Here is an 11,916-nt window from a genome sequence, read left to right on the forward strand (position 1 = left end):
AATATGGGCCGACGAGCAGACAAGAACGAATAAGGATAGAAGAGATCGAAGGGCGCATGACGAAGAAGATGAGTCTGACTCTGATTTGCATCCCCAAAGGAAGAGAACGAGGCAACCCTTCTCCTCCGACTCGAACGAGGAGCCCGACGGATCCCGCCTCAGGCTCACTCGCCTAGAAAAGGCCTTGTTCGGCGATAGGAGGGCCGACAGGGAACCAGTCATAAGCCAAGAGATTGAACAATCTCGACCCCCTCCGGGCGAAGAAAGGCAATTCCCTAAGATGAGTGAGTTCAGCGGGAAGGGAGACCCTGAGGACCACTGCGAGAAGTACGAGCTGCTAATGATCGGGATGGGTCATAATGATATCATGATGTGCAAAATGTTCAAGACCTATCTGAAGGGGTCAGCTTCGATATGGTACAAATCCCTTAAGCCTAGGTCCATTGGATCCTACGAGCAACTGAAAAGGAAGTTTCTGAAGTACTATTCACACCTGTGCTGAAAGGCGAAGGACACTGAAGCCCTGGTCCACTGCAGACAGAGGAGAATGAGGAGTTGGGGGATTATCTCGCTCGGTTTAAGGAGGAAGCTGGAATTGTTACTAATCTGGACAAGGTCAAAGTAATGGGCTTCTTGACGGCGGCGCTGGACCCTTATAAAGGTAAAAAGCTCCGTTCATCTCTTTATGATTTTCCCCTAGATCCCTGAATGATATATATGTGAGGGGCGAGAACATTCGCCGAAAGATGGAAAGTATTGGGGGGTATAAGGAATCCCGCAGGGATGACCGATCGAAATGAGCTGACAGATACGCAGGCTCAAGATCAGGCTCTAACCGAAGGGATGGTAGGAAAGAAGGAAGAAAAGACACGGATCGGGGGGCCGAATGGCGACGAGATAGAGATTTAGCCGTATTCACCCCTTTGAATGTGCCAATCTCCAAGATTCTCCATGAAATCAAGGGCAAACCTGGGTTCGTTCGGCCGACAAAAATGAAGGTCCCAAACCACAAGAAGAACCCCGACAAATACTGTGACTACCACAGGGACAAGGGGCATAATACCGATGAGTGCTATCACCTCAAAAGGCTCATAGAGCGTATGATCAAAGATGGCGAACTTAATCAGTTCGTCCGAGATCTGAGAGACAGATTAGGGCCGAAGGAGAACCCATATGAGGATGTAAAAGTCGAAGAGCTAGAATGAAGGGACATGATAAAGGGGGAAGTAAAAACTATATCTGGCGACAGCATCCTAGACAAGGATAGCAAGACAACCAAGAAAAGATATGCCCGACAAGTGTACAATCTCTATTAGTTCGGTCAGGCGAAGCCCCACATGCCCATGACTTTCAACACTGAAGACTACGAGGATGTCATTCGCCCGCATGAGGACCCTCTCATTATTAACCCTATCATTGGGCAAAATAAAATATGGAAGGTGATGGTGGATACCGGAAGTTCGGCCAACATACTGTTCCACAAAACTTACTGCAAGATGAATTTGACAGGAGAACAGTTAGAGCCCTGCAATGAGGCTCCCCTTTACGCCATTGGAGGACACCCCATTCAGTTCGAGGGAACAATCACGCTCCCTGTCCTCCTGGAAAAATTGCCATATATTATTGAGAAGCCGGTGAAGTTCTATGTTGTTAGGTCCCTATATGTTTATAGAAGGGGGGTTGAATACAAACTATACCGTTTAATCGAATTTAATACGGAATAAAAAAGTGAAACAAAATTCAAGTTAAATAAACCTATTATTAAACTTGAAAGGTGTTACAACAACAGTATCGTTTACAAGGGATTAATATCAAATAAATTATTACAAAATTAGAATAAATTTGACATGAACTTTTTCTATTTTTGCAATAAAAAGGTCAAATGCTAGAAGCAATTTGAGATTAAGTTCTAGGGATTTTAATCCTCTAGATAGTCACACAAGAACAAGAGAATAATTTTTAGTGGTTTGGATTTAACTTTAAAACTAGAAATTGATGATCTTGAATTCAGCAGAGAGATGAAATGTTTTGGGCGGCTGCTTCTGGTCTTTTCTTGAGTTGGTTATGTGTATTCTGTTATCTTAATTGTTTGCTGCTCTTCTTGTCTTTTAAATGATTTGATCAACAGAACTTCATTGAACTGGCAAGATAATCTGATAGTTGGCATGACTTTCGGTGAGACAATCTCTTGAACTAGCATGACAATTGGTATGACTATTTCCTGAACTAGCATGATAATCGGTATGACTATCTCCTGAACTAGCAAGACAATCCCATAGCTAGTAGAACTTTCGGTATGACAATCAATTTGAACTAGCATGACTTTCGGTATGACAATCTGATTGTCATATCAGTTCAATTGATTGTCATGCTGAATTAATATTGAATATAAATTCAAAATTAATTCTGAAAATTCATAATATTAATTCAGAATTAATTAATCAATTAATTCAATTAATAAATAAATTAATCTTTGCAGATATAATTTATTTTCATAATTAAACTATATGACTTAATTAATTAATAGAGAATTAATACTACTCTTAAACAACAACCATTCTTCTAAAAATCTTCTGAAAATCACTTATCAATTATGAATCAATTCCACCACTTCAATGTTGACACTCGATGTACTGTCTGGTTCATGATTGACTAACTTCTGTGACGTTTCTTCATGTTTTGACTTTGATAACTCGATTTTCTTCAGATTAAATCCCTGTAATTATCTGATACCCTGATAAGATCTCTGTCACTTGATAAAATCCACAATCTTGATTTATATCACTGAGGCTTGATCAATTTCTTGAACTTTTTCCAGTGAAGTAATTCCTCAAGTCTGTAGATGAACTTTGTTTCTGAATCCTTTGACAGATGTTACTTTGAGAGATCTCTTTGACGATAGAACCACTATTTACTTGTTACATTCTTATTTGAGTTGAGTTAAATCCTCGAATAAACAAATAGGCTATGACATATGCCTTTCAATCTCCCCTATTTGTTTGTTAGACAATAACAACAAATACCTAGAGGATAACTCAACTAACAAATAAGAAAAAGATATAAACAGAAATGCAAAGTAAATAGCAGAAAAGTTCTGGATAATATTTAACATTTTCCAGATTCCAAATAGATGTTCCTCTAGACTGAATATATCTTCAAGTAGTTTCATCTTCTTTTGTACAACCACATTTCCTATTGAGAAGCGCATATCTCTCTTGCTTCTCCCCCTATGAGAATCAACTGCTTAAAGGAGATCACCTTGTGTTTACCACCTCTCCCGTACAATAGGATCCATAGTTACAAACAACAATGGTATGGTGTAGTGTACATGTGCTTTACCTTTTTCTTTTTCTTTCCTCCCTGCTATTTCTCCCCCTTAGTTGAGGAATCCTCCAAACTATTACTTAAGCTTTTATCTCCCCCTTAGAGAAGGAATGTATGCCGTTTTCTGAAGGAGTTCTCATATTTCAGTTGGTTGGAAAATAAATAACAAGTAGTTTCTCTTTCTTCCTTACTGTGAGTGTGTGATTCTGTTTAGTATACCTCACATGTGTTTCACTCTTCTCTCCACTCATGTTTACACTCATTCTCACAAGTGTATCACTCCTCTCATAGCTCCAAAATTCAGCTGTACCTGCAAGGAAAATCACCTTAGCCATCCTTAAGGAGGTCACAGGTGGTGCAATGGGAGTTTGCAAATCCCCGTCCTTGTTAAACTCGTCAGATGAATCTGAGTCATAATCTACAGGTTGCTAGTTTCCCTTTTAGGGTTCCAGATTTGAATTCTGGGAAGGTAAACAATGATCCAACGAATTTAGCATAAAGATCAAAGTTCCCTTCTAATGTCTGTGAAGACATTTCCTTGTGACTCATCAAGTAATATCTGAATCATTGTCAACAAGTTGCCGATCTGTGCCTATATCAGATCCACTATCCGCAGATGCATCCAGGGGATTTAAGCCTGGGGAGGTAGACACTGACCACTGACATATGGCTTTTGGATCAGTATCCTCTCCTAACACCTGTAAAGGCAATTGGTCCATTAAAGAACCTTGAACAATCGAATTTGACCTTAAAATGGTCGAAACTCTTGTTTCCGTCAACTCATCCTTTGTGTGTGTGACCTTTCCTTGTGCATCAAGAATTGTTTATGTTTGAGGTGGTGACACTACATCGGATGCCTTGGCCGACAGACAAATTTCAATAGACGCACCCTGTTGAGAGAATGAATCTAGTAACTGTTTTTATGCCTTTTCAGCCATTACATCTTTTTGAGAAGATATATGGGGGCTAGCAGTTGTCTCGGTTTAAATACTACTCATCTTTGTAGGAGACAGAGCTGCTGGGTTGACTTCAGAACCTTCCTTATGTGGTGCACTAAGGCACTATCTCCCTCACGCTCATTCATACTGCATTTTAGTGGTAAGAGAGTGTTGGTTGGTTCTGTTTCTATATTTGTCTTTGCAGTCTGGGATAGATGTTGTGGGGTTTCAACCTCATGACTGTCAATGAAAGAAGGCCATTGGAGGCTGAACCTGTATCACAGAACATATTGTAATAGAGATAAAATGTACTTAAGATCTATAATGAATGAAAATCATACATTTAATATTTTGAGAGAAATGGTGTACAATAGTGATTTCAAAAGATTTTAAAATGAAATAAGAAATCACTAATGTAGGAAGAAGTTTGATTTTCTCCTAAAACTGTTCGAGTGCACAAGTCTGTTTTTATGCCTAAAAAGATAAATGATTTGATAAGACACAGAATGATGACCTAGTAGTATTAGGAAGAGATAAAGATTTTGTCTTTCAATATGAATGAGTTTTTATTAAAGCATTGATCACTTAGGGTAAAGTCTAAGTAATTCTCATTCATGTCAAAAGCTCCATAATCTATTTTAATAAAATTATAATCAACAACATTGTTTGTTGAAAAATAATATTAATAAGAATGACTATGCTGCTGATTTCAAATTATATGAATCTTTCAGATATAACAACTTATATAAATTCACTAGAACTTAAAATCTCACAACTATCTGCAACAAAATATTAACAAAATATCATTGACCGATACTTGTCAAGTACTTTAGATACCAATAATTATGTTGCATATTATTTTAATATAGTTAAAAAAATCACTAAATTAAATACCAAATATCTATCAAAGAGATATCAGCATTCAATTTCATATATCATACAATTGTTAACTCCTAACAACTGTAATATCTCAAACAATATTTACAATTACAGAAAGTACAAATAAAAACTTATATTAATATAGCAAAAATACAAAAAATATTTACAAGTTCAATGATAACATTACCAGCTTGCAAACAGCCATATCCCTCAGTTAAACCTTTGCTGTTATCTCCAAAGGTAACCACTGGGCCAGCTTTCTCAACCACATTTGATAGCAGGGCTCTATCTCCGGTCATATGTCTTGATGATCCACTATCAAGAATCCACACTACCGGTTCCACCTATTTAATGCCCTGCAATACAAATGGATTAAACCTTCTTCAGAACCCAAACTTGGTTGGGCCCGGCATACTTGTAGAATTGACCTTTGTCAGGCAAAACAACATTCTTAACTTTAATGTTCTCAACTTTCTCAATGACTGGACATTTGACCTTGTAAACAGCCTTAACAAATTTCTGTTTAGGCTTAGGCACAAATGTCTCCTTTCTGGCCTTAGAAGGACTAGCATTCTTAGACCTATCATGCTTCCTATTATTCACATGCTGACGAGGAGTAGTCTTATCACTAGAAACATGCTTACCATTAAAATAAGCATACATCAAATTAAAAGCACAAGACATATAATTAGGAACACCACATACTTTATGAGAGGGATTAACAACAGGCAAATTATGCATGGTAGACATGGCATTTTTGTTATCCAACTCATGTGTGTCTGAGTTAGTCTCAGTTGCTTTCACAACTTTGACTGGAACTTTCGACACACTTGGCTTGGAAACAACCTTCTCATTAGCACGATCTTCAGCATATATTTCTTCTTGAATAATAAAGGAGGTCTCATCAAATGGTTCAGCAATTGATCCTTTATAGAGGGGTTTATCAACACCTTTAAGCACATGTGGTACTTCCCTACCTTTAGCACATACATGAGGAGGGGAGTTTATGCCTAATTCTCCAATTGCAGCATTGTAATCAAAACCTATTCCAGATGTTTGATTAACAGCTTGCTTACTGTAGAACTCTTTAGCCTTCGAACAAGAATTAAAGTAAGCTTTAACCTTAGTCTCAAGACCGGTGATCTTGTCTTTGAGAATAGTTTCGAGTTGTCTATAACAGTTAACTCTATTCTCTAGAAAAGATACTTGTTCTTTTAATTTGTCTTGATTAATGTGCACAAGTCTTAATTCATTGACCTCTTTCTCAAGGTCTTTGATCTGCTGACTTAACAATTCATTATCATGACGAGCACAATCTAAGGAACCTCCTAGATGATAAACTAATTCAGCATCAGTAAATTTTACCTCTTTTCTTGACGATGATGTATTTCCATCAATAGCCATAGGAGCAAGATTCCTAACTTCTTCATCTTTACTATCAGTATCATCCCAGCTTCTTCCCTTTGCCAGATAAGCCCTTTCAGAGTTACTCTTCTGATTTGAATAATAAGAGTTCTTCCTTACTTGCTTTGGCTTCCTGCATTCTGTGGCAAAGTGTCCCAACAAGCATCAAATGGTGCTCCGATCAACCATCCCTCTTTTGTATCCACCACTGCTGGTGTTAGAGGATGAAGTTCCACCTTTCTGGAATCTGTTGTAGTTGGACTTGTATTTGAACTTGGGATTTCTCTTGAATCTGACATTGGAGAATCTCTTGACAATCTGGGCCATTGACTCATGTTCCAATTGCTCTAGCTCTTCCAAGGAGTAAAAATCATCACCGGATTGATTTGTAGTAGGAGGATCATATTCTGCTAATAACACATTTTCCTCGGTCTTGGAAGACTGTACCATTCTCTCTGACTGTTGAGATTGTTGTTGACCTTCAGCTACTAGAGCAGTAGATGTGCTAACCACTCTATCTTTCTTGTAGACTTCCTTCTGTTGAATCTGCTCTAACTCATAGGTTTTTAACACACCATAGAGTCTATCTAAAGAAATCTCACTCAGATCTCTAGCTTCTCTTATGGCAGTGATTCTATGTTCAAGATGAGTTGGCAGTGTTAAAAGGAACTTTTGTTGATCTCCCTGATTGAATAATATTTTCCATTTATGTTCAGGTTGTTGATCAATGCATTGTACCTCTCGAACACTTCAGTAATTCCTTCTCCTGGATTGGATTTAAAATGTTCATATTCAGAGGTTAGGATCTCCAACTTGTTCTCGCTAACTTCCTCTGTGCCTTCGTTAATCATCTCAATAGTTTGTCATATGTGTTTGGAATTTTTATAGTTCATCACATGTCTGTTCATCAAGGGATCGAGGGAATCAACTAAAATTAACTGAAGGCTGGCATCCAAGGAGGCTTCTTCCTGTTCAGCAGGAGTAAAATCCTGAGGATCTTTTGCATATGTTCTAGCTTTGGTAATTACAACATTATCTGCTATAACCTCTGGTTCAATAACCATCGGAATTTTTGGAGCCTTCTTTAACAAGTTCAGATATTTGGGATTTGCAACTTGTAAAAACAAGAGCATCTTCTTCTTCCACATAATATAATTCTCTTTATCGAATAGTGGAATTTTAACAGTTCCAACTTTTTTGAAGTCATTATGAATTTTTGAATAAATAAAAATTCAAGGAGTTGAAAAATCACAAAAGTCTAGGATCTTGATTTGTTCGTTAATCAGAAGGCTCTGATACCAATTGTTAGGTCTCAATATGTTTGTAGAAGGGGGGTTGAATACAAACTATACCGTTTAATCGAATTTAATGCGGAATAAAAAAGTGAAACAAAATTCAAGTTAAATAAAACTATTATTAAACTTGAAAGGTGTTACAACAACTGTGTCGTTTACAAGGAATTAATCTCAAATAAATTATTACAAATCTAGAATAAATTCGACATGAACTTTTTCTATTTTTGCAATAAAAAGATCAAATGCTAGAAGTAATTTGAGATTAAGTTCTAGGGATTTTAATCCTCTAGATAGTTACACAAGAACAAGAGAATAATTTCTAGTGGTTTGGATTTAACTTTAAAACTAGAAATTGATGATCTTGAATTCAGCAGAGAGATGAAATGTTTTGGGCGGCTGCTTCTGTTCTTTTCTTGAGTTGGTTAAGTGTATTCTGTTATCTTAATTGTCTGCTGCTCTTCTTGTCTTTTAAAGGATTTGATCAACAGAACTTTATTGAACTGGCAAGACAATCTGATAGTTGACATAACTTTCGGTGAGACAATCTCCTGAACTAGCATATGTGGATCGGATCGAGAGCCCGTACAATGCAATATTTGGGAGACCTTTCTTGTCGACCTTTGAAGCGCTGGAGTCCATACCCCATCTTAAACTCAAGTTTCCAACCGAGAAAGGGGTAGGAGAAATGAGGGGTGATCAAAAAACCGTCTGAATCATAATGCTAGAAGACCTGGAAAAGGATCAAGAGTTTGAAGGGCCGGACGAAACCGGGAAAAAAAAGAGGGTCGAGGCAGAGCCCAGTGGAAGCCGAGAAACACTGAACTTTGAGTTAGAAAAGTTTGGAGCAGATCTTTCAAGCCCTATCGCCGAACCCGCGGCGGAAACCGAAGAGGTAGAACTGTATGCAGGCCATTCGAGAAAAATGGTTCGGATAGGGAAAACATGGGGGCAGACCTGAAGGAAAAGGTAATAACTATCATTCGGCAATACCATGAAGTGTTCGCCTGGGGGTCGGAGGACATGCTCGGTTTGGATCCCAAGACGGCTAAACACTGCTTGAATGTACAACTTGAGGCCAAACCGGTAAAGCAGAAGAAGAGAACATTTGTAGTTGAACGGCAGAAGGTTATAGAAGCCGAAGTAGAAAAACTGTTGGAAGCCAAGTTCATTGAGGAAATTGAATACCCCGACTGGCTAGCCAATGTGGTGGTTGTCAAGAAGTCAAATGGGAAGTGGAGGATATGCGTGGATTATACAGACCTCAATAAAACATGTCCGAAGGACCACTACCCCTTGTCTAGCATCGACTAGCTGATAGACGCTATGACAGGATTCCAGGTACTTAGTTTTTTGGATGTCGGATATCATAAAATTGCTATGAATGATAAGGATGTGCCCAAGATAGCGTTCATAACTCCGAAGGGGACTTATGCTTATATCAAAATGCCCTTCGGACTAAAGAACGCTGAAGCCACATTCCAACGAATGGTGAACAAGGTCTTTAAATAGCAGATCGGTCGGAACATGGAAGCATACGTGGATGACATGATTGTAAAATCACTGTTCCAAGATCATGCCGAAGACTTGAAAGAATGCTTCGAGACGCTCCAGAGAAACAACATAAGGATCAATCCGAACAAATGCACCTTCAGAGTCTCTAGTGGCAAGTTCCTGGGCTACATGGTCAATGCCCGAGGGATAGAGGTGAACCCTAAAAAGATCGAAGCAGTCATTAATATGGAAGCCCCTAAATGCATCAGAGACATCCAGAAGTTGACCGGCCGACTCGCCGCCCTTCGGTGCTTCATCTCCAAATCAGCCGAAAGGGCACTCCCTTTCTTCTCCGTGCTCAAGGGGTCAAAGAATTTTGAGTGGGGGCCCAAATTCCAGAAAGCATTTGAGGAAGTGAAAGAATATCTTACCAAGGCACCACTCTTAATGAGGCCTAATCCGAAGAAAACTCTCCAGCTTTACCTGGCTGTGTCTGATAGAACCCTGGGGGCGGTGCTTGTGAAGAATCATGAAGGCAACCAACACCCTGTGTGCTACGTGTCCCATGTCCTCAAAGATGCAGAGACGAGGTACCCCAATGCCGAAAAATTTGCATTTGGGTTGGGTATGGCCTCCCGAAAATTGCGACATTACTTCCAAATCCGAACGATTCAAGTTGTCACCAGTCAACCTCTGAAGAAGATTCTAACAAGGCCCGAAGCCTCGGGAAGAGTAGTGTCCTGGTCCATCGAACTCGGGGAGTTTGATCTCGAGTATGTCCCTAGAACAGAAATTAAAGCCCAAGCTCTGGCTGACTTTATGGTCGAGTGCACATTCTCGGGGTCGCAGGATCTCACACCCGGCTAACAGCTCATTCGGACCCCTGGGAAATGGAAACTCTTTGTAGACGGGTCGGTAGCTGGGAAAAAGTGTGGGGCCGGCTTGATACTTTCCAGTCCCGAAGGGTTCGAGATATACCAGGCTATAAGATTTGACTTTTCGCTGACGAATAATGAAGTAGAATACGAAGCACTCCTTGCGGGGATGAAGTTGGCCCGAAGCCTTGAGGCGAAGCACCTGAGGGCCTTCAGCGATTCTATATTGGTTGTAAAGCACTTCTCTGGAGAATATGAGCAAAGAGATCCCCGGACGAAGGCTTACGCCACCAAGGTAAAAGATGCTTCTCTGTCATTTGAAAATTTTGAGCTAAGTCAAATTGGCAGGGAGAATAATGGACGGGCAGACGCCCTTTCCAGGCTAGCTTCGGCTGAGACACAGAGCCTAACTGGTTCTATCTACCTCATCGAAGCCAAGAGCCTTCGATCGAGAAGAAAGAATGTCTGAAGATTCTCCAAGGGAGCGATTGGATGACTCCCCTAAAGAACTTTCTGGAGAAAGGTATTCTACCTCCGGACCAAAGGGAGGCGCTAAAGATAAAGTATAGAGCGTCGAGCTACACTATCATTAATGGGAGGATGTATCGCCGATCAGTCAGTCAGCCCCTCTTGAGGTGCCTAAAAACCGAAGAACAACGTCAAGCTCTTGAGGCAGTGCATGAAGGAATTTGCGGCGAACATCTGGCCGGCCGGTCCCTCGCCTTCAAAATCCTTCGCCAGGGATTCTTCTGGCCAAACCTGAAGTCCGATACCAGTGAGTATGCCTAGAAGTGTGTACAGCTCCAGTTGTTCGCAACTGTCCTGAGGCAGCCCCCAGAAGAAATGTCTTCTATTTTAAGTCCCATTCCGTTCACCATGTGGGCCGTTGACATAGTTGGCATTCTCCCAACTAGCATGAAGCAAGCAAAGTACTGCATAATCGCCATTGATTACATGACCAAGTGGGTCGAAGCCCGACCTTTGTCAATAATAACCGAAGAAGTAGCAAAGAAGTTCTTCCTAGAACAGATTATTCTCCGATTCGGGATTCCGAAGATTTGCATCTATGATAATGGGACTCAGTTTATTGGAAACAAGTTTCACAACTTCCTGCACCACTTCGGAATCAAACAGAGGTTTAGCTCAGTCGCCCATCCGCAAGGGAATGGAGCGATCGAAGCGGCAAACAAAGTGATCTTTTGAGGTATAAAGAAGAGGTTGGGCAAAGCTTAAGGAAGGTGGTCAGAAGAAATCCCGTGGATTTTGTGGGCCTACCGGACGACCCCTAGGACTTCAACAGGGGAAAATCCCTTCAGAATGGCCTATGGAACCGAAGACCTGGTCCCAGTCGAAGTAGGATTGGAATCGTACCGAACCGAGGTCTACAATATGGAGACTAACAACTTTGGGCTAAGGGCGAACGTGGACTTATTGGAAGAAGAAAGGGAAGCTGCCCACCAAAGGAACATGAAAGATTTACTGCAGGCAACCCAGCATTATGACTCCAACATTAAGAAGAGGTCGTTCGGAGTAGGAGACCTAATCCTGAGGGAGCTGGCAGCTTCAATGCCCACCAAACAAGGAAAGCTTCAGCCTAACTAGGAAGGGCCTTATAAGGTGACTGAGGTCGTTCGCCCAGGAACATACAAGCTTGAGAAATTATCAGGGAAAATAATAAAAAACACCTGGAATGCTAGTCACCTTCGAAAG

General features: G+C 40.3%; 1 protein-coding gene across 1 annotated transcript; it reads left to right on the forward strand.

Moving 5' to 3' along the window:
- Positions 1–8,782: 8,782 nt before the first annotated feature.
- LOC141691890 (uncharacterized) lies at positions 8,783–9,151 on the forward strand. The gene has a single exon (XM_074496641.1). It carries the CDS (start codon positions 8,783–8,785, stop codon positions 9,149–9,151), a length of 369 nt encoding a protein of 122 aa, XP_074352742.1.
- Positions 9,152–11,916: the final 2,765 nt, after the last annotated feature.

Source organism: Apium graveolens, chromosome 10, assembly GCF_009905375.1.
Source record: "Apium graveolens cultivar Ventura chromosome 10, ASM990537v1, whole genome shotgun sequence".
Taxonomy (NCBI): Eukaryota; Viridiplantae; Streptophyta; class Magnoliopsida; order Apiales; family Apiaceae; genus Apium; species Apium graveolens.

Bases quoted from the DNA above. Each gene is read 5' to 3' on its own strand.
- LOC141691890 (XM_074496641.1), top strand. From the start codon at position 8,783: ATGGGGGCAGACCTGAAGGAAAAGGTAATAACTATCATTCGGCAATAC.